Source organism: Budorcas taxicolor, chromosome 10 (genome assembly GCF_023091745.1).
Source record: "Budorcas taxicolor isolate Tak-1 chromosome 10, Takin1.1, whole genome shotgun sequence".
Lineage (NCBI taxonomy): Eukaryota > Metazoa > Chordata > Mammalia > Artiodactyla > Bovidae > Budorcas > Budorcas taxicolor.
The window spans coordinates 90,774,501-90,798,143 of record NC_068919.1 but is presented as its reverse complement, the minus strand read 5'-3'; the positions used below and the strand labels follow the sequence as shown (position 1 = coordinate 90,798,143).

At 45.0% G+C, this 23,643-nt stretch overlaps 1 protein-coding gene across 4 annotated transcripts in view; it reads left to right on the top strand.

Annotated features, from left to right (window-relative positions):
• STON2 (stonin 2) overlaps positions 1 to 17,903 on the top strand; it is a 164,619-nt gene extending 146,716 nt beyond the window's left edge. For all 4 annotated transcript variants that reach the window (XM_052646464.1, XM_052646463.1, XM_052646462.1 and 1 more), the window contains 3 exons: positions 6,726 to 8,564; positions 15,384 to 15,586; positions 17,505 to 17,903. In XM_052646464.1, coding sequence (XP_052502424.1) covers positions 6,726 to 8,564; positions 15,384 to 15,586; positions 17,505 to 17,588 — 2,126 coding nt within the window. In that variant the 3' untranslated portion in view covers positions 17,589 to 17,903. The remainder of the gene's footprint in view (positions 1 to 6,725; positions 8,565 to 15,383; positions 15,587 to 17,504) is intronic.
• The last annotated feature ends 5,740 nt before the right edge of the window (positions 17,904 to 23,643 follow it).

The window sequence follows — 23,643 nt, the reverse complement described above, 5'->3', positions numbered from 1 at the left end:
TAGAGAAGGTTCAGTAACGTGCCCAAGATTGCAGTTTTCCAAAGCAAGGCCATGTCAGTCTGACACCAAAGTCCTTTACCTTCTCTGCAGGGTCACAGATTAAGTGGTGAGGATGAGTATGGGGCCAGGAACTCAAGCCAGCATTAGTATAAACCACCCTGAAGCTATGTTTTCTACTATAGACCTTGTGTCCACCCAGGGGACCCTGCTGTTCATATGCTGGATGAAGAGGGTGCTGGGGCCAGCCAGGAAAAGCACTGAGTGTGGCTGCAAATCATCTGGAAGGAGCTTTACACTCCATCTGCCTTTGAGGTCTTCCGAAAAGCTTGACAGGTCCAAGGGTACAAATAGATGTCTACCTGCTAGAAGAGATCTATTGGCATGGTAGGAATTCATTGTTTGTTGTTTTTCTAACAGAGTGTTTTAATTTAGGAGCTTTCCTGGTAGCGCAGTAAAGAAACTGCCTGCTTTGCAGGAGACCCAGGTTCGATCCCTGGGTCAGGAAGACGTCCTGGAGAGGGAAATGGCAACCCACTCCAGAATTCTTGCCTGCAGAACCCCATGGACAGAGGAGCCTGGTGGGCTACAGTTCATGGGGTCATACCAGTCAGACACGACTTAGTGACTAGACCACGGTTTTAACTTATGTTTACAGTTTATAAATCGCACCTACCACCAGTCTGTAAGGATGTCTCCTTTGATCTTGATGACTAAAAGGGAGCTGGACAAGTACTGAAATGAAATCAAACTACTCCAAATTCAGTTGAAAAGAAGTGACTTACTGCATAAAGGAGCTGTTCGGTTATTTTGCTGTTGTTGCCATTGCTGGAAAATTTACATCGAGAGCAATGAGCTTTGGGTAATATTGGTGCAAGGGGATCAGTTGTACAGATCCTTCCAGCTTGCAGGGATTGCCCCTCACTTTGCCATAAGTGACCTTAGTCCAGCTGATTTATACACCCCCCCCCCCCACTCCCAACAGACCTCTTGAATTCCTTCCAGAAGCCGCCTTATAGCCTAGCAATGTTATAAAATGGAAGATAGGCTTGATACAGACTCAGTCAGAATGCCGGCTCCTCTCGTTCCCAGTAAATACAGTGTACACGAGCATACAGAATCATGCTTGAGAGGCCCCAGCTCTGTTTCCCTACCCCCTGACCAAGTTTACAGCGTCACCTGTGGAGAAGTAGCACTTCCAGGAGCCCACCAGGCCCCTCTGTCCATGGGGCTCTCCCGGCAAGAATTCTGGAGTGGGTTGCCATTTCCTTCTCCAGGACGTCTTCCTGACCTAGGGATCGAACCTGGGTTTCCTGCATTGCAGGCAGTTTCTTTGCTGCGCTACCAGGAAAGCTCCTAAATTAAAATCACTGAGGCTCAGAATGATCAGACGTTGAACCTGGTCTGTAGCAGAACAGCTCTGTTCTGGAACTCTTTCCGGACCGGGAAGGGAAAGAGGGCATGACTATGTGTACTCACAGTGTATAAACTCATCATGGCTGGACACTTACAAGCAGATGAGACTCCCGTGTTCCACCCCCAGAGTAAGTAGGAAAGGGTCCATGCTCATGGTGGAGGTGCTCCGTGTCCCAGGCTGTGGAAGTCAGAGTTAGGAGGAGTATTATATTAAAGGAGACAATGAGTCCCAGCTCTGTAGGGGCACAGACTGAGTGGTGGGACATTTGTGGTTGTTCAATTGCTCAGTCGTGTCCGACTCTTTGCGACCCCATGGACTGCAGCATGCCAGGCTCCTCTGTCCTTCACTGTCTCCCGCAGTTGGCTCAAATTCATGTCCATTGAGTCAGCGATACTACCCCACCATCTCATCCTTTGCTGCCTCTTTTCTCCTCCTGTCCTCAATCTTTCCCAGCATCAGGGTCTTTTCCAATGCATCAGCTCTTCACATCAGGTGGCCAAAGTATTGGAGCTTCAGTTTCAACATCATTCCTTCCAGTGAATATTCAAGGCTGATCTCCTCTAGAATTGACTGGTTGGATCTCCTTGCAGTCCAAGGAACTCTCAAGAGTCTTCTCGAACAGCACAGTTCAAAAGCATCAATTCTTCAGCACTCAGCTTTCTTTATAGTCCAACTCTCACATCCATACATGACTACTGGAAAGGTACTGGAAATTCTCCCTGTGGTGTAGAATGAAAACCTAACCCTCATCCATAGCTTTTATTTAGCAGCAGCCCAACTCATAACACCCGTGGAGAAGGCAATGGCAACCCACTCCAGTATTCTTGCCTGAAGAATCCCCATGAACAGAGGAGCCTGGCGGGCTACAGTCCATGGGGTCGCAAGAGTCGGACATGACTTCGTGACTAAACCACCACCACCAACTCATAATACTAAAAGTAATTTGGAGGTAGCGAGTGGAAGAGAGAGTAAGTAAAGTGAAGCTGGATTTTTGGTTATATTTTAATAAGGCAGTAAAACAGAATTGTGGATGACAATGTTTTTCTGAAGATAATTCATTTTGCTTCTTAGTGGAGAAATTTGCCAGACTTTCCCTTCCCCTGATTGTTTCCAATACCAGCCACACTAGTCACAAGTGTCTTAGGAGAGATCTAACTGCTGCTTTATCAACACAGACTACAGCAAAGCTCTTGGTTTTCTTTCTCTAAGATTAGTTAGTGGGAGGCATAAAGATACATTTTGACCTTTTAGTATTTCTTTATTTTGTAAGCAACACTGCATTTTTGAAAGAAGAAAAGACTACAGATTTAGAATTTCAAAAATCACTTCTTACCCCACTTATTTGTTTTCACATCAAAAAGCTTTTTAATATGTTTATACACTTTATATCATGAGTATATATCATTCTAGCAGCAGCAGCCACAGTAGGTATAGCAGCCAACATCTAATGAACATTTAATGTTTGCCAGACACAGTTCTAACATCTGGATTAATTTTTCCGAGCAACCCTGTTAGGTAGCATTTAATATTTTTCTAGTTTCATTGATGGGAAAGCGGAGACACAGAAGTTAAAACAACTTGCCCGAAGCCATATAGCTAATAAGCTGCAGATATGGAATTGAAACCCAGGCAGTCTGACTCCACACTGTGGGCTCTTGTTATTTACTCAACAATATAGATTTCATGATCAACTTCCATGTGAGTTAACATCATCAACAGCATCATCATGACTGATGCATGGGATTCCAGTTTAAGGATATAACAATGGATATAACCAGTCCCTATTAGTGGATATTTAGAAAGTGAAAGTGTTAGTTAACTCATTCGTGTCCGACTCTTTGTGACCCAATGGACTGTAACCTGCCAGGCTTCTCTGTCCACAGGATTCTCCAGGCAAGAATATTGGAGTGGGTAGCTGTTCCCTTCTCCAGGGGATCTTCCTAACCCGGGAAGAAAACTTGGTGTTAATAGGGGAGAATTTTAAAAATAGTATTTGGCAGTCCTTAGGTTCACTTGAAGAAATGGTTTATTTTCATATGAAAATATGAACCATCGTGACCCGCTGTGAACTATGAACCAATTTTTTGTTTTTCATCTAGAAAAGTGCTATTATTTTTTCCTTATAAATGATTTTGTAGAAAACCAAATTCTTATTTTCAGAAATTTGACCTATTATACTACTACCATCCCCAAAGATGGATTTTTTAAACAGTTTGTAATCATGGAAGATGAAGATGCCAAAGAAGAGGTAGCTTTGTAACAGTCTTTTGAAACTATTTAATGAATATAGAATCTCTAGAAATTGATCTAATTTAAAAAGTTTGCCTCCAAATTTGAAGATGTGTGTGTGTGTGTGTGTTAGTCACGCAGTTGTGTCTGACTCTTTGCGACCCCATGTACTGTAGCTCACCAGGCTCCTCTGTCCATGAAGTTCTCCAGGCAAGAATACTGGAGTGGTTGCTATTTCCTTCTCCAGGGGATCTTCCCAACTCAGGGATCAAACCTGGGTCTCTTCTCATTGTTGGCAAATTCTTTACCGTCTGAGCTACCAGGGAAGCCCCAAATTTAAAGATAACTTCATTTAAATTGCATTATGAGTCTAATGCTTCAAAACTGTCTAGGACTTGGTGTGATTTCAAGTAACTTGGCTTAAAATTCTAAGACTTACTGTAAGAAAGTTAAAACTATCTTCAGGGAAGACAAAGGCCTTTTTTCCCTTTTTTTTTTTTTTTTTTCAGTTTGGGAGAGGATGGTAAGTGCTATTTGGGGGACAGAATTCCCAACAGAAGAGAATCCTTTGGCAGCAAGAATAAACAGCTTTGGCAGAATCCACCCTGAAAGCGAAAAGGACTTAGGGTACATGTGAAGCCTGGGAGTTGTCCTGAGCTCCAAGGCAGAAAGGATATCCTTGGTACAAGGGGTGAGTCAGCACCAGACTGTCTGAGTGGAAATACTGTCCACAAAAGCTCCATAGAGCTGCTTCATTAGAAAGTGATACATTTTGTGATACATCCCCTTCCCTAGGGAGGTTCAGTTACTGTTTCAAGGAAGTGATTATATTTTACTTAGGGCTACATTGTTCCCTTTAGCCTTCATTATAACCACCACAACAGTAATAATAATAATAATAATAACAATAGTAGTGCTAGTGGTAAAACATGTCCTACAAATCTTGATTGTTTTCCGATTCTTTTCCCTTCATTTTCCAGAAAATAAATCACTTATACATCTACAAAAGTACACTAATGATTAATTTGAAGGAGAGTCTCCTCTTTAATTTTAAAATGCTTTGAAATTCTTTTGTGATGCTGTACACATAGAAAATACTTTTTGCTCATTTTATTTCTGGGGTGAGTGTGGGTATGTATGTGTGTGTGAGCATGTATTCAGCTTACATTTTCAAACTGATGCTTTCAGTAGAGGTAATCACTATTTGTTTGAATAAATATACTTTGAAAGATGGATGGCAGGTAGCCATCCCATCCACATGTAATTACGTGTCTAATTATATGTCACACTGCTGATTTGGCTTGGCTGGAAGATTTAGCAGGATGGTTAGAAAACTCAACCGTTTGAATATTCATTTCTCTTCGCGTCCAAATGTCTGGAGGTGGAAACTGTTGGTGGAATGGAGATCCCGATACACATTTCTACAGAGACAGAGAGAACACAACTGCTCCAAAGCAGAGTTTCTTTTCTCACTCATTCAGTCAACAACCCTTTACTGAGTAATGGCTCTATGCCAGACACTGATTTGTTTCCTGGGACATTCCTTCATCAGAATCCACTCCTGGCTTTGTTGAGGTCCCACGTCCCTCTCCCTTCCCACAACCACAGCAGACGCACAGGGTCTTTACTGAAAAGGTTTGGATTTTTCCTGCCTTGAAACTCAACTTTGCAGCTCCTTCCTTGAAGGCTCTGCAAGAGTGGAGTTTTATTTATAATAATCTTTGTTGTCCTTTATAAAATAAGCTCCAAGATGGAAAACTATTTTAGAGAAAAAAAGAAGAGATTAATATCAGGAGCATTTTCTTATGTTTCTACAGACTTGTAAACGTTTTAATGGCTGCGTGTTATTCCACTGTGTGCATCAGTTTCCTAACATTCACCCCAAACTTGGTTCACAATTTGGATTCATTTCCTTAGGGTAAGATTACTAAGTCATTGTAAGACCCTTAATATAAACTGCCAAACCATTTTCAGAGAATTTATAGCAACTTATGGTCCCACTGAGGATCTGTTTACTGTTTATATTATAGAACCCTTACCCTCATCAAATACTGAAACTTGGAAAATCTTCACTTTATTTGGGGGGATTTAATTTTCATTTTTCTTATTACTAGTGAAGGAAATGGCAGCCCACTCCAGTGTTCTTGCCTGGAGAATCCCAGGGACAGCAGAGCCTGGTGGGCTGCCGTCTATGGGGTCGCACAGAGTCAGACACGACTGAAGCGACTTAGCAGCAGCAGTAGCAGTGAAACTGAACATTTCCCACGTGGCTATTAGATATTTTTGCTTTCTCTTTCCTGGGTTGTCTATCTGTCTTCTGCCTGTATTTCAAGTTTTTATAGTTTTCTTATTCACTTGCATATGAAACTTACTTCATATTAAGGATGTTAGCATTTTGTCTTTAGTATTTATTGATCACATTTGGTTAAAAATCCCTCCAATTACATTATTCACAGTCATATCATCACTTAGAGCATATGGCTTGTTTTGTTCAATGTGATCAGCTTTATATCATTTTATTTAAGAGGTGGTTTTGATGTTTAAAAATTAAGAATACATACATTAGAGTCAAAAAGGAAGAAAAAAACCTATTCCAGAAACATCTATAAAATAAAGTAGAATGTATAAGAGTTAAATTGTGATGGACCTGGGTTCTCTCAGTGCTTTTATATCGACGTTTGCATTCTTACTGCATTTAATGTATGGCCCTCTGGTGGGCTTCTGTGGTGGCTCAGACGGTAAAAAATCACCTGTGATGTGGGAGACCTGGGTTCGATCCCTGGGTTGGGAAGATCCCCTGGAGAAGGGAAAAGCTACCCACTCCAATATTCTGGCCTGGAGAATTCCACGGACTATATAGTCCACGGGTCACAAAGTGTCGGACGTGACTGAGTGACTTCTACTTTGTCTGGTGTGCTTACTACAAAACTGTAAGAGCTGTGCCAGACTAAACACTCGAGACAGGTAATGACTGCTTAGGAATTTACTGGATTCCAGCTAAAATTCTAGCAAAATTCCCTCATCCCCATACTCCTAGAGGCCCTGAGCAGCAGTCCCTCACGTGTTCTCCTTTTCCTTTCAGACAATTCCTCCTCTCTTCAGGAGGATGAAGAGGTAGAGATGGAGGCCATCAGCTGGCAGGCCGGCAGCCCGGCCATGAACGGGCACCCCACCACGCCAGTGACCTCTGCGCGTTTCCCCAGCTGGGTCACTTTTGATGACAATGAAGTCAGCGGCCCTTTGTCCCCCATCACATCTCCTCTGAAGCCAGAAACACTGCCTCTCACCTCTGTGATCCCAGACGGACCTTGCAACTCAACAGGGTCATTTAAGAAGCGGGAACGGCCCAGGAGCACTTTGATGAACTTCTCCAAAGTTCAGAAGCTAGACGTGTCCTCCGTAAGCCATCCGCCTGCCATGCCCGAGGCTCCACCTTGGAGGGCCACCAATCCTTTTCTGAATGAGACGCTACAGGATGTACAGCCCTCCCCCATCAACCCTTTCCGGGCTTTCTTTGAGGAGCAGGAGAGGCGAGCCCAGAACAGTTCTGTGTCCGGTACCCCAGGCAAGAGCCAGAGAGATTCCCTCATCGTCGTCTACCGGGACGCCATCAGTTTTGATGACTCGAGCCGAAACCAGTCACGCTCGGATGCTGTGGAAAAACTCAAGCGGCTCCAAATCGAGGACTCTGACCACTTCGGGGGTGCGACACTCCCTGATGATGACCCGGCTGCCTGGGCTGAACTGGATGCCCACCAGGCAGGCTCCGAGCAGTCCCCACCCAGGGACGGCTGGCCCATGATGCTTAGGATCCCTGAGAAGAAGAACATCATGTCCTCCAGGCACTGGGGACCCATCTACGTCAAACTGACGGACGGTGGTTACCTGCAGCTGTATTACGAGCAGGGCCTGGAGAGGCCATTCCGTGAGTTCAAGCTGGAGATGTGCCATGAGATTTCCGAACCCCGGCTCCAAAACTACGACGAGAATGGTAGGATCCACAGCTTGCGGATAGACCGCGTCACCTACAAGGAGAAGAAGAAGTACCAGCCTAAACCCGCCGTGGCCCACTTGGCCGAGAGGGAGCAGGTCATCAAGCTGGGCACCACCAACTACGAGGACTTCCTGAGCTTCATCCGTGCGGTTCAGGACCGCCTCATGGAGCTGCCGGTGCTGTCAACGGAGCTGAGCACGGTCGGCCTGAACTACCTGGAAGAGGAAATGACGGTGGATGTCCAAGATGAATTCTCCGGCCTCGTGAGCAAGGGAGACAACCAGATCCTCCAGCACAGTGTCCTGACGCGGATCCACGTGCTGAGCTTCCTCTCGGGCCTGGCCGAGTGCCGGCTGGGCCTCAACGACGTCCTGGTCAAAGGGAACGAGGTGGTGTCCCGCCAGGACATCGTGCCCACCACCACCGCCAAGTGGATCCGGCTCCACGAGTGCCGCTTTCACGGCTGCGTGGATGAGGACGTGTTCCGCGGCTCGCGCGTCATCCTCTTCAACCCTCTGGACGCCTGCCGCTTCGAGCTCATGCGGTTCCGGACGGTGTTCGCCGAGAAGACCTTGCCCTTCACGCTCAGGACGGCGGCGAGCATCCACGGGGCGGAGGTGGAGGTGCAGAGCTGGCTGAGGATGTCGGCGGGCTTCTCCTCCAACTGGGACCCCCTCACCCAGGTCCCCTGCGAGAACGTGATGGTCCGCTACCCCGTGCCCAGCGAGTGGGTGAAAAACTTCCGCAGGGAAAGCGTCCTGGGGGAGAAGTCTCTGAAAGCCAAAGTGAACCGGGGGGCAAGTTTTGGCTCAGCCAGCGTCTCCGGCTCTGAGCCGGTCATGAGAGTCACCCTGGGGACTGCCAAGTACGAGCACGCCTTCAATGCCATCGTGTGGAGGATAAACCGACTGCCTGACAAAAACTCAGGTAGGCAGAGCTCCCTCTTGTTTGAGAGCCGCCACACCGGGGCGAAAGAGCTGGGATCCAAGTGCCGGCTTTCTCTTCCCCTGCGACGTGCTGGTTTTGTGCTATGTGAGGGGAACGGTGATGGGGAGGGTCAGGGGAATGGATGGCCAGGAAGCACAAGTTATTTCAGTGAGGTTAAGTCACAAACCTGCATGACCCAGGTCATTCCATCTTTTAATTCCCCTACCTTCTTCACACTTATTTTGTGAAACGATGCGTTATTCTTCTCAGCGGGGTTGCCAAGCACATTTCTAAGAGCTCATGAATTTGTTTCCTGACTCAAAGTTTTAGCTGGTGTTGGAAGCTATTTTTTTTTCTCCAGACCCTAGAAGGCTTCTGGGTTTTGAAGAGACATCTGCATCCTGTTGTTGTTATTCAGTTGCTGGGTCATATCCAGCTCTTTGCCATCCCACGGGCTGCTGCATGCCAGGTTTCCCTGCCCGAGTGCAGGTAAAACGGCCAGGTGACGGCCAGTCGCGTACAGTGTAGGCAGGGAGTTGGATTTATGATTCCAGCAATCCTGTGCAAGGCCCGTCAATCATAATGTCCCAAGTTTAGAGCTGGGATTTAGGCATGGGGAAGGGGCCTCCGGGGGCTTCCCTGGTGGCTCAGGTGGTAAAGAAGTCTGCCTGCAATGCAGGAGACCCGGGTTCAATCCCTGGGTTGGGAAGATCCCCTGGAGAAGGAAATGGCTACTCACTTGCGTATTCTTGCCTGGGAACTCCACGGATGGAGAAGCCTGGCAGATAGTGCATGGGATCGAAAGAATCGTCCACAAATGACTTTGACAGAGAGAGGGAGAGTGAGAAGGGGCCTCTGATCAGACTGCAGACAGCCAGGACATGAAGGTCCAGAAGGACTGGAACACTGACAAGAAGTAAGGGAAGGAGTGTTTGATCAAAGGAGACAGCTTACCAGCCCTTGCTGGCCTGCGCACAGTGAGCAGGGGTGCTTGTCTGCCTGGGTGAGCCCAAAGGCAATGGCTTTCCTCTTGGGTCTGGTGAGATTTGGTGGAATGACAAAACTAGGGAGTGAGCAAACCAGCTCTAATAGTTTTATTTCTTAGAGTAAGTCTGGGCGATCCCAATGGTAGGCAATAAAGCCCATGGTCCTTTAAACCGCCTCTCATCTGTTATAAACAAAAGTGGGTATTTTGACCAACAACAACAACAACAAATGTTTGGAAACACTGTTGGTTAAACTTTCCCTTATGCAGATATTCTTTATTCCGTTCTCCCTGTTAAATCCTAACAACATAATTAGAGTCTTCATTTCCTGTTTGGAGTGTGGAGTGGCTGTGTTTTACCCTAGATGCCATATGACATGGAGCCAAGAGGCAATACGATCCAGTCAGCTTCCCCTGGCGGGCCAGGCTGGGGACACACACCAGGGCTTTCTGTGTCCGATGCTGGGTGTAGTGGCGCAGACTGAAGGGACAATTGGGCTTCTGTGTTTGAGGCTGGACTGGCCACCCTGTTGCTAAACGGGCAGGATTTTTAAAGCCTTCCTCTAGGCGCCTGCTCATTCACTTCTCTGAGGCCAGCATGGTATCACCTGGCTGACAGCACCGGGAATTCTGTCTTGGCCCATCTGAATTGATGGCCCAGAGAAGAGGCCCTCACCTCTCACCTCTCCTGTGGCACAGATGCCCCCTGAGAACAGAACCGAGGTCACAAGGGGGAAATCGCTGTTTAACCTGCTGGAGGGGTGACATCACAAAAAAACAGGGCCTCTGGTCTGTGTTTACTGGGATTTTCAGCTCTGCAATTTAGTAAGCATGGATTCAGGTCACTTTCTTAGGGAATAACTGGATTTTCAAGCTGGAAGGGACCTGGGGGATGACTTAGGCAAACCTCTTCCTTCCACAGACAAGAAAATTAAGGACCAGGAGTGACCTGACCCATCACATCCAGGGTCTTTTTTTATTCTCGATAACCCTGCTGCCTCTCGATAGGTCATACAAAACACACACAAACTTGAAGTAACTTCCATTATGAGCACAGGGATTTGCAGTTTCCTCACATACCTCCTTTGCTTCAAAGTTCCTTCTCTCAAATATTGAAAGGTACCACGTGAGGGGCTTTATAAGCAGCAGAGACTGACTGGCTTCTTTCAGCAAAAAGAGAGAGACTGTCAGGAAAATACAGGTGGTCTCTGAGAACTAGAGAATCAAGCAGGCTTCAGAAAGGATAATTCTGGAAGGCAGGAGCCGTGGGAGGTGTCCTCAGGCTGTAGCCATTGGGACAAACCACCGCAAGCCATTTCCTGTCACTTCCCAAGGCTCAAAGGTCATGACTGACATGACCACCAAGATGACACGCAGTGGGCTGCTGCTGCTGCAGCTGAAGTTGCTTTAGTCGTGTCCAACTCTGTGCGACCCCATGGACAGCAGCCCGCCAGGCTCCTCTGTCCACAGAATTCTCTAGGCAAGAATACTGGAGTGGGTTGCCACTTCCTTCTCCCGAGATGCAGTGCTGGGGAGGAGTATTTCTCAGAGAGAGAGAAGGAAAAAAAAAAAAAGAAAGAAAAAGATTGTTACCAGATTAAAAAGGGAGTAGATACAGGATAGGGAATACATCGTCCTCAAGCAACAGCAACTAGTTTCCTTAAGGCTTCCCAGGGCAGGAAGTATTCAGCAGGCTCAAGGCCAGGTCAGTGCAGCCTATATATCGCATAGGTTATTTCCAGGTTACTGGCACCTTACTTGTGAACGATTGTTAAAATACAGGACATGGCAAGAATATCTGGGGATGTTTCTCACTTAAACCTACCCCCGCCCCCTCCTCAATTACTGATTTGCTGTGATGGTTGTGTGTTTTTAGAAGTGAAATCCCACCCCCCGCTCCCCCCACCCCCCGAGAACTTCTTATTCTATTTCTGGCTAACTATATTTCTGTATCAGTTCAGGAAATTGATAGCACCCCATTTCTGGCAACTGGAAATATACAGGATCGGAATTCTAGGCAGACTGCAGGGTCTTACCGTCGCTGGTGTTGTGTTCTGAATCCCCTGCCTTCCCCATCCGGGGCTCCACCTGTGAACCCAGAGAGCTGGTGATGATCTATTAGTAACTGTTGCCTTTCTGAGCTCTTCTGTCTCAGTCTAGAGATAGCTTTGAGAAGGTGCCTTTGTAAGGCTATTATCTGTCAGAATCCTCACATCTCTGCAGTGGAAGAGGACTGAACCTCTGCCCGTGTATCCCACTTGCGGTGGCCCTGCAACCCTAGCTCCCGGAGGCGGGATGGTCAGACCGAGAGGCAGCTACGGCCAGGCTGGCATCCCGGGCCTTGCCAGCACCCCAAGCCTGCAGCCACAGCAGGGCCATCCCAACAAGCCTGCAAAAGGCTAACAAGCCCCGCACAGGATTCCTACTTGGCTCCCCTCGGCGGGGCCCGTCCGGGTTCTCCCTCCCACTCTAATCCCAAGGGCATTCCTGATTCCTAGAAGGCACCCGGAACAAGTTTTGTGCTTTCCCAGGCTGTCTGCCGGGGAACAAAACATTCTGTCCTGCACAGGTAGCTTTCTTGGCGGAATTCCAGTTCTCATTAGACCAGGTAAAGAGAAAACAATTCCAGTAGGGCTCCCCTTCCATGAGAAATAGCAGTCTGAATTTTAATGATAAATTTTCTCAACGTCATTGAATAAAATGACATAATCTGTGAGCTAATTAGTACATTACTGTGAATTAAACTATCAGTTCAGTTCAATTCAGTCGCTCAGTCACGTCCAGCTCTTTGCGACCCCATGGACTGCAGCACACCAGGCCTCCCTGTCCATTGCCAACTCCTGGAGTTTACTCAAACTCATGTCCATTGAGTCAGTGATGCCATCCAACCATCTCATCCTGTCGTCCCCTTCTCCTGCCTTCAATCTTTTCCAGCATCAGGGTCTTTTCCAATGAGTCAATGAATTCAATTTCAATTTAATTCCAGTGAATTAAACTATACTAGCTTTCAAAATTGCACTTCCCTATCTGTTGGGCTCCCCAGGTGGATCAGTGGTAAAGAATCTACCTGCCAATGCAGGAGATGCAAGAGACGCAGGTTCGATCCCTGGGTCAGGAATATCCCCTGGAGTAAGAAATGGCAATCCACTCTAGTGAAAGTGAAAGTTAAGTCACTCAGTTGTGTTCGAGTTTTTGCGACCCCGTGGACTATAGCTCGCCAGGCTCCTCTGTCCTTGTGATTCCCCAGGCAAGGATACTGGAGTGGGTTGCCATTCCCTTCTCCAGGCAAGGATACTAGAGTGGGTTGCCATTCCCTTCTCCAGGGGATCTTCCAGACCCAGGGATCAAACCCTGGTCTCCTGTATTGCCGGCAGATTCTTTACTGGCTGAGCCACCGGGGAAACCCACCCGCTCCAGTATTTTTGCCCCAAAAATTGCCTGGACAGAGGAGCCTGATGGGCTAGAGACAGAGGAGTCTGCTGGTCAGAGTCAGACATGGCTGAGCACACAAGCACAACTGTCCACGACCCCCAGCATCCATTAGTTGATGCTAGAACTCAAGAAAGAATGTTGTTTTCATAGAATTTGCTGTGAATACCCTTTGGTGGGGTGAGAAGAGGAGGTTCAGTTTTGTGGAAAGTTATGATTTTCAGTGTTCCAAGAATATGTAAATAAGGGCAATGAGATAAAACTGTCATTTAGGTTGCTACTGAATTAAGAAACTCCTCTATCTACTTTGTAATGATCTAATAGCAATATATTGAGGGGAGTCTAGGACATAATTTGGAGTCAGTTAGATATGAATTTTATTCCCAGTTCTACAGTTTAATGGCTGTGACCTCACGCAATTTACTTAAACCTTTCAGAGAAATCTCAGTTTCCTCTTTTATAAAACAGTTCTTAATACCCTTATTATTTCATTATTATTTCACTAATATTATTATTTCATTAATAAGAATGAAATTAGATAATGCTTTTAAGTGTTTAGCACAGTCTCTGGCCTGTAATAAACGTTCAGTAAGTGATGGCTGTATAAGGACATCTGTGGTTACACAGTTTAAAAAACGCTGAATCAATTTATTTTCAAATAATGTGATTTTTACTACTACATGTATCTTAAATTCCTTTCCCAAAAAGCTGCAATCTTTTGCTTAAGTGTTACTTTTTAGAAAGAACCACTGAAATATGTTACATTTGTGAAACAGAGCAAAACAAATACTGCACTCTAATGTTTTCCTTGGAGAGCGGGTGTGTATGTTCTCACTCTCCGAGATTAAAAAGTCCTGCCCAGACCAATAGAGGAAATTGGAATTGTTTATTTGGGGAAACTCAGATAACCAAGGGCTGTTTCAGTTACATCATGAAGTCAGAGGCACACTGTTTATCCATAGTGAGTTGCTTTGCGGGGGTCCTTAAGGCTTTTTCTCCACCCCTGTCACCCTGCAAACCCGGGTACCGAGGTTTGAGGACTGTGAGGCTGTCACATAGACAAATCGGTTGAGTATCTGGGAGGCGGACCGCTGGGTCTAGTTTTCTTGGCTCTACCACTTGCTAGCTCTGACCCTGGGCGGTCGAGCTCACCTCCCGAAGCCTTAGTTCCTCATCTGTACACACGTAACAAAGCACAGCCTCAGGGGACGGTTATGAAGATGCAGTGAGAGAATCTGCAGAGAACGCTTTGCTCACGACCTGGCTCACGGTTCTCGGAAAAACGCCTCCTGCCGCATCTGACTAGTGGTGTTGGCGACGCGTCCGTGGTGAGGCAGGGAAGTCAGCTCTGGCTCTTCTGCCTCAAATAATCTGGTAACAATCTTCAGATGAAAATCAGACCATAAGTTTGCCTTCCAGATACGGCAGAACCAGCCACAGATTTACAGAGTTAAATAGCAGTAAGGGCAGATGCCTGGCCTTGTTCAGCTCACCCTTTCCCACCAACCCCCAACTCCGCACTTCATCCTTGAGGAAGAAGCCTGGAGAGAACAAAGGCTTTGGGTATGGGGTCCTCGCGCTTAGAAGAGCTGCAGGTCAAATCCAGGACTAACAGGCCCTGGCTGTCGGTCTTGTGTTCTCTGGGGCGTTCCGTGGGCATGACTGCATGCTCAGTTGTGTCCGGTTCATTGCGACCCCCATGGACTGTAGCCCCCCGGGCTCCTTTGTCCACGGGGTTTACCAGGCAAGACTGCTGGAGTGGGTTTCCATTTCCTCCTCTAGGGCATCTTCATGGTCCAGGGATGGAACCCGGCTCTCCTGCATTGGCAGATTCTTTACCACTGGGAAAGATGTCTTCCTAGGGAGACATCTGGGAAACCATGCTTCCCTAATGCTTATGTGCAGTTTCTAGGGGCTTTGTTATTTACATATTTCATTCACCTGGAAAACATGCCAAAAGCATTAAAAAAAAAATATGAACGGCTATGAAGAAAATTCAATTCAGCTTTCAAAAGAAATTGATGATTTTGCTCCAGGTGGCTGTCTTTGATGTTTTATTAGGTGCTAAGTGCTGATCTCTTTTATTCCTTTCTGCCAATCTACAATCTCTGTTTCTTGGTATTTGTGCTGTGTTCACGTCACGCTCTGACCTGAGCAGGCAGAGTGAGCCTCATTTCCCAGGTCACGCATTTTATTGCTAGGATCCCAGGCTACCGAAATGAGACGGTGTTACGTCCAGTGATCTGAGGCATATACGTGCAGTGTGGTTTCTGCCGAGGCCAGTCCTCTGCTCAGCGCTAGACCCTCTGAAAGGCTGCCAGGCCTCCTTTGTTTGTTACTCAGGCTCTCCTTCCATTTCTTCGCCAAAGAACCCGAACCCTAGAATCTTTGTTTTTCTTTTATAGCTTCTGGTCACCCACACTGTTTCTTCTGCCACCTTGAACTTGGCTCAGACCGGGAAGTGCCTTCCAGATTTGCCAATCACGTGAATGTCGAGTTCAGCATGCCTACAACGTCTGCCTCCAAAGCTGCTGTGAGATCCATCTCTGTGGAAGACAAGACGGACATCAGGAAGTGGGTCAATTATTCTGCACACTACAGCTACAAGGTAGCCTCAGGGGGCATCTGGCTAATGCTTCCAAGTCTGTCTATTTACCCCCAAACGCTCCCTGCTCCCATTCCTTTTAGCAGTGCCCGCCCAGGGTGCAGACGGGCGCTCCGGCCACCATGGAGGTGGCCCACCGCGCATAGCTGTGGTTGAGTCTGCTCAGAGCTAAATGAATAATCCTGCTCGTGGGCAACAGAAAGGCTGGAAAGAGAAGTAGAGGCTAATGAAAGAGGAGGATATAATGTCTCAGTTGTCACGAACAATGACAAAATAGTCATGGGGTAAGGGGATTATTATTACTCGTTTATCATATAATTTATGTGCAGGGGAGTGGGCTTGGAAGTGCAGGCAGGCTCAGGAAAATGCTAACTCTAAGCATATATTTCAGCTGCAGATGTTGGTGAAGTGGATCTGAGTGAGGTTAAGACACATCTGACCCGGTCACTGGGCTGTAACAGAGCAATCTCGAAAGCCAAGCAAACCTTTGTAGTAGTAACAGGATCAGGGCTGTAAAGGGGGCTGTGAAGCTGGAGAGTTCGGACATAAAGAGTGATTATATCCTGGGGAGTTAAGAGAGATTCAGTAGGAAGAGATGCTAGTGGTAAAGAGCCTGTCTGCTAATGCAAGAGACGTCGAGGTGCAGGTTCCATCCCTGGGTTGGGAAGATCCCCCGGAGGAGGGCAGGGACACCCACTCCAGGATTTTTCCCTGGAGAATCCCTTGGACAGAGGAGCCTGGCGGGCTAAGGTCCATAAAGTTGCAAAGAGTCAGACACAACTGAAGCAACTGAGCACACACACGCAGGAGATTAAATGCCAAAGACGATGGAAAATGGGCAAGGGGGCGGGGGGCACACTGAAGAGGGATTTGGCAAAGCGGTTTAATAATTTTCTATTCATAATAACACCCTTGGATTTATACCATCATTTAATTGTTCTTTAAATATTTCCTTAGTTGTGCAATCCAAAACATTCCACTACCGAAAAGAACAAATACTCCATCTTGTGGCCAGGAAAAGAAAAACAAAACTCAGCACTTCAAACATGACCATAGTCAGCTGTTTTGTCTGAATTCTTTCCCTCATTATTATAAATATGGGTATTGAGAGAAGCAGCTTCCATTATGAAGCTCCGTAACTCAAAAGATTCATTGCCTGACTTATCAAAAGGCTTCCGATGAGCTATGTCACTCTCAAGACAAGATTAATTGATTAATCCCTTTATAATTAACAGCTATAGTATTCTGCAAAAGATACAGGCAGAACTGTAAATACTATTGGACGCTTTTTTTTTTTTGGCTGTGCCGTACGGTAGGTAAGATCTTAGTTCACTGACCAGGGATTGAACCTGTGCCCCTTGCAGTGGAAGTGCAGAGTCCTGACCTTTGGACTACCAGGGAATTCTCTGCAGACTGTTTAAAGGGACAAAGTCATGGAGAGTGTAAACAGCCAACTGCAAAGAAATCCATTCATTTGATAAACCTTTGTGTATGCCTGTATTTTGGGGGTTTAATAGTTAAAAAGGGCCTGCCCCGTCTTACAGAGCCTGTGGTGTAGTGGGGCTGGGCAAGTGTACAGGGTGCAGGGGATATATACACAGGGGGGCACCTGATTCTACCTGGGGAGTCAAGAATAGCTTTATAGGAGACTTTGAGCAACTGTGCAAGGCAAGGAAGAAGGATTTCCCAGGTGGACTGAGAGAGAGAGGAATTCCAGACCAAGCCAAGGGCATGTGCACACTCAAAGCCATGGTGTATACAGGCCCAGTAGCTTGGTGTGGCTAAACCCCAGAACATTAACCAAACTATAAGGACGGACTCTCAAAGAACCTAGTGAGGTTTTCCTCTTTTGGTTAGTTGTTGGGGTGTTTTCCTGATATTTCTTTCTGATTATTTCTCTCCGGTGTCTATTCCTTGACAGGTGGAAATTGAGCAAAAAAAGAGTTTGAAGCTGGACTTGGATGGAGATGACATGGAAAATCCCAAGGAGTGCGGGGTCCAGTGATGAGGCTGTCTTGCAGGGGTTCCTGACCCAAGTGGCACGATAGGATGTCTTCCTGAATAGCTGAAATTCAAGTCAGTACCTAGCATGGCTCCTCCCTGTGGGGAACAGGGTATGGACCGTCCTGTTTGTAGTTACCTGTATTCTAACAGGAAACCCTAAGATGGCTGCCTGAGAGAGGCTCTGACTATGCTTGAAGCTGTCGGGTCCCCTGGCCTGTGGAGCTTACCGTATAATTAAGCCTCTTCTCCACTCTTGCTTATCTCACGGCTCTTGGGTGTGGCTTGTCGTGAGTGATCATAGTCAGGAAAAGACCCCGCCCCCCCCCGCCCCCCCCCCCCGCCCCCTAGTGTTGGTGCGATTCCTTCCTGATGTTCATCTGTCAATCAATTTCTGGAAAACAGTTTTTTGGGAAGTTAATTAACCAAGACTCCACCTCCATCATTCCCTCTAGAGAAAAAAATGACAAAAGGTACAAAACCAATTTCTTCTCTGGGTCTGCTAGACCTTTCAGAGGTGTCTCCATGCTTCAAATGTTAGCACTATGCAAAGATGTTTCTGAAATGTTTTCTTCCGAGTTCGAGATTGAAACACTTTTTCCATCTTCTAAACTGTCAGTCCCAGGGTTCACCATCCTGAGTCACAATAGATAATGGGGAAAAGGGCACAATAGGATGCTTTTAAATTCCGTAATTAGCCCTGTATTCTGCAAAGAGTGGCTGTTGAAGGGAAAGCAAAATTGAGCTATTTTTCTTCGTTCCAGGGAAAAGGAACGTTCATTTTGAGATAATATTCGATTCAGGAGACAGTTTCAATCTCAGTGATTTTCTAAATTCACACTGAAAAATATATGCCATTTCTGACTCCTGAAATAAATGGATACATACATCTCAGGCATTTGTCAAGGGCATTTTGGGAACTCCATTTTATACCTCATAGCCAATAGACAGCTGTGTGTCTCTAACTCAGACTTTGTAGGAAATGTAATTTGAAAAAGATCATTTTAAAAGCTGTTTCAAAATTAAGCTTGTATGAGCTTTTCCTAAAAATTCACACTTTGATAATCACAGTATTCTAATAGATCTGAAAGGCAGAAGACTCTAGGGTAGAGATGGGGGAAGCCATATTTTTCTAATGTTGGAAACCTTAAATCCTGATCCCAGGGATCTAGGACACTCAATATTCTTTCTCTTCATCTGTTCCTGCTCACATTCTGTACTTCCACATCCCAAAGGGGATACTAGCTCAACAATTTAAAGGCAGCTTTTATTTGCCTTCTTAGTTCTCTGTTGAAGAAGAGAGTAAGGGGGGCAGAAAGTATGCCTATCAGATTTATAGATGACCCAGAAATAGACCAATGTATATAGTCTGTTGACTAGTAGATTCAGGATTAATTCATCCCATAAATATTCACTGAATTCTAACTATGTACTGACATTAGGATACAGAAATCATTATAATTTTTGAAATATGTGAACATAAGACTGAAACTAAAAGGATAAAATTGAACAGGCATTAACGAGAGACTCCCATATTCTGAGTTTCTTAAATGAAGTATAGACGAGGGCACCTATGTGTGTACGGATGTGTGTGTTAATGGGAAAGGTGTTAGAAAGTCCTGGTTTCACAGCAGTTTTTGTAGGAATGTTTCCTTAGGGAAATGTGAGTTCAGCTTTGAGTTAGGGGTATCTCACAGCTACACAAACACACTTGGCCTGTGGTTACAGAAATCCAGGGAGCCCTGCCCCGCGGCACAGCTCAGTCCACATCTGCATGGGGGATTGGGTTCCGTTCTGGGAACTGCATTTTAAGAGAGACATTAATAAATTACTGCATCCAGAGTCAGGTGGCCAGGACCATGAAGAGTCTGATTATATGTGGAACCAGGCAGTAGGTCCCCCGAAGAACAGAAGATAGCTGCAAAGGGATAAAGAGGGGATGATATAATAGCTACCTTGAAATCTCCATTGAATTATAAAAGGGGAGAGGAACTGGACTCTTCCTGTGTTGCTTCGAAGGGCAAAAAGAGGAGCTTAATAGATGACAGATATTTGCTTCAACACAAGAAAGAACCTTGTAATAGGAGTTATTCTAAAGAGTAATAGGACTCTAACTCTACTTGATTTTATTTCGTAAGTGGCTTTGCATGCTCTTTGAAAAACAGTGAGTTCCTCTAGAGGTCTTTGTCAAGTGGGGGGACTCCAAGGCATAGTCCTTCCCCCCTTGTGCTAAAAGCTGCTGAGGATTCCTCATAGAAGCATTGAGATGGGTGGAAGAATTGCCAAGGTCAAGCGTATTCTAGCACCTTCTTTACCCAAGTTGAGAGCCCATGCACCCTCTCAAGAGCTCTGCTTCACCTGCTAGCATCACATATGTATTGGTGGTTGGACCCTTTTTTCCTATCGGTTAATTCTCATTGCCTTTGTGCTTTACCTGGATTTTTTGTTTTAAACCAAGGGTTGGAAAACTTCCTTCCATACTATCTACATTCAGCAATCAAATTATCATTCATTTTCGAAAACTTAACACCTTGATTTCATCAGATTTGTTTTTCCTCTGTATTTTAGAAATTGCTTATGGGTAGCATTTAGGGAATTGCAAAATGTAAGACTACTTATTTTTAGACATAGTTTCTATGTAGTTTTGTTAATAGTCTACATAGAAAACACAGTTGGACAAATACCTTTTTGATATGCAGATTGTAAGTTTGCTACCCTGAATTTCTATTTTGTGTGTCTATAGCCACAAATACTCCTTTTCTATGTTATGAATAATGTGAAAATATTAGAAGTGAATTCATTTTACCAGTACACAGCCTGTTGCTATTAGAACATAAATTAGATATCCCTTGATATCAAGAGCTGTGCTTTTTTTCTTTTTTTTTTGAGGCTGGTGATTTGCTTTATGACTTCATAGTGAAGGAAGATAAGAAATGCTCTCATTACAATATATCAGACAAGAGAATATGAGGTACTTTGGGGGGAGACCATTAACCCCCCTTTGCCACTCTTACTCTTGTGAACATAGTACTAGTTATGTCTTATCAAAATTTTATATTTCACTTAAGTATAATCTGGACAGTTGTTTTTTTTTTTTCTATTTTGTCCCCCACCCCCACCTGCCCTGACCATCCTGCATTATTGTCAGGGTTCCTAACTTTTGAGAACATTATTTTGGAGTCGGGGAGCGGGGCACTGCATGGCTTGCAGAATCTTAATTCCCTCACTAAGGGAAACCTGGATCACTACATTGAAGGCTCTGGGTTATAACCACTGGACTGCCAGGGAATTCCTGAGAACATTGTTTAATGTAAAATATTTCTTACTTGAAATGAGAGTAATTTCTTTTCAGATCTTATAGATGAAGGCAGGAGCTTCAAAGTGTTAGCCGCTCATTCGTGTCTGACTCTTTGTGACCCCTGGCCTGTAGCCCTCCGTACTCCTCTGTCCATGGGACTCTCCAGGCAAGAGTATACTGGAGTTCAGTTCAGTCGCTCAGTCGTGTCTGACTCTTTGAGACTCAATGAATTGCAGCACGCCAGGCCTCCTTGTCCATCACCAACTCCCGGAGTTCACTCAAACTCATGTCCATCCAGTCGGTGATGCCATCTCATCCTCTGTCGTCCCCTTCTCCTCCTGCCCCCAATCCCTCCCAGCATCAGGGTCTTTTCCAATGAGTCAGCTCTTGCATGAGGTGTCCAAAGTACTGGAGTTTCAGCTTTAGCATCAGTAGGTCCCTAGAAATTTACATTCCCAAGAAATGTGACTCATGGAGGCAAGAAATGTATCTTATTCTTTCTACTACCTAGCACCAACTTGGAATATAATAAATTTCAGCTACCTTAAGTCCATGCTGATAGGTCAAACATATTCATGTAATAAAGAACAATGATTAGGTATTCAGTAAATGTTTGCTGAATGAATACTGACCCTGAGACTCCAAGACTAACTAACCCTTCCTTATCATCAAACACTTAGCCTTAAGTATAAGCATGCTTTCATTTCCTGGAGCACTTAAGTAATTTCTTTTCTTGCCTCCACTGTCAACTAATAACTGTCTGCACTTACGCACTTAATATGCAGCTGAATTTAAATTACAGGGAACCTATTCATATTGAAAAACATTTTTGTGCCCAAAGATAACAGCAGCACAGATGCTGTCAATAGTCTGGATTACTGATTCAGTTTTGTTCTTGCAAGTCAGAGAGCTCTGTGAGCCCGAGCCTTGTCTGTTCGTATGGTCAGTGGGAGAAGGAAGCATTTACTAGAATCAGGGGCATTCTTGTGTGCTAGGTCTTTTGTTTTCCCTAACAGTGACCACTCTCCAGCGTCACTGTGTATTTATTTTGTTGTCATAGTAAGGAGGAGGCCTGAGATAGTAAGGAGGCCTGAGATAGTAAGCTGAAACTTGTCAAGTAACATCAGGATTTCAGAACTGCTTTCAATCTCGTAAGTTTCATGGTGGTGGGAAAACAGAATGATCCAAATTTCTTCCTCCAACTCTTGAAAATATTAAGTTGATGTGAATAGGAAGTACTGCCATCTAGCCTACTTTTTAAAAATTTTCTCAGTTGGGAATGGTAACTTTAACTCTTCTATGAATGATGATTGTAAGTTAGTTCTGGCATATCTAGAGTTTAGGTCATGTTAAAAATGCAACAGGAACTTCAAACAAAACTGGCTAAAAAACTAAATCCATAAAAGATATCATCCAATAAAGGAATTATCTCTTAACATTTCACTAATAAGTGTCATCCGAACCGTGACAGCTCTTATGAAATGAGTCATAGCCTTCTCACCAACTTCTAAACATGTTTTCTAAGTATGACCAATCTTTAAGTGCCAATTCCCTACAAGTCACCATTTCTTCATTTCTTAATTATATTCTTTGTAAATGAAACTTGCTTTCGACAGTGTGGCTCATATTTATGTATTTAAGGAATTAAAAGTGAAAGAGATGTATAAGGCACTCAACAATGTAGGGAATAAATGTGTGTATTAGTAGTATTCTCCCATGTATTCACTAAACCAGGAAAATGGAATTTTTACATTTCTACTACTGTGCCTTAGCAAGTCTGATTAAGAGTCTAGTTCTTTTAACAACTGGAAAGAAAAAAGTATCTCTGAATTTGTAATATTCCAGGCCTGTAAAGGCAGAAAATATCTATAGTAATGTGTTTGGTAGTGCCTGGAGAGAGGCAAATAATAATGGCATTTAATGAAAAGTTATAAAAGAACAGAATCAAAAAATATAAAGTACGGAGAAATGACAAACAGAGCACTGGCCACCAAACCTCAAAATCCATGAACGAGAGGTCATCCCTTAAATGTCAGGAGCTCCAGGAATACTAAGTTTGCCTGGCAGGGATAAACAATAGAGTTAATTGAGTTAAACAAGTGTTTGGTCAAGGTTCTGTTCCAGCAGCCAGCTCTGTAATGGTAGCTAAGGAAACGCAAGGACGCTGGACGGCTGATGTAAAGAGAACCGGAGTTCCTAGGAATCTTTAAAGGACACAGTCATAGAGAAAATCATCATGGTAAGTCACTGGCTGTTTTTCCAATTGGGTTTCAGAACCTCAGCTAAAAAAGTGAAGACGCTGGACTAATTGTTCCCTCAGGTCCTTTCCAGCTCCATTCGCATAAACTATGCTCTGGTGCCACTGCTAGTCAGACTCCATGTCAATAGGACTCTTCATACAGTCTTGAGAAGCAAGAAGTTTAAGATGTGAATTCTGGGGAAAGCAGCCAGCCCATCTTTCCCCTTTTTGTGTCTCTATCATTGACCATCTGCCCAGACGATCCTGCAACCCTCTATTTAGTAGCTGCCTTCAAAACACAGAGAAACACGGTGGATCATGATCTCACTGGCGCCGGGCTCTGGAAGTTCCCCTAGCGTTGTCCAGCACAACAGTGGGGTAAAGAGGACGCCACAGGATTTGGATACTACCCGAAACAGAAGTAGGTCTAACCCTCCAAGATACGGAAGGGCCATGGCTGACCAATAATTTATAAATATATCCTTTGATATAAAAGACTTCGGAAATCAACGGAAGAATAAA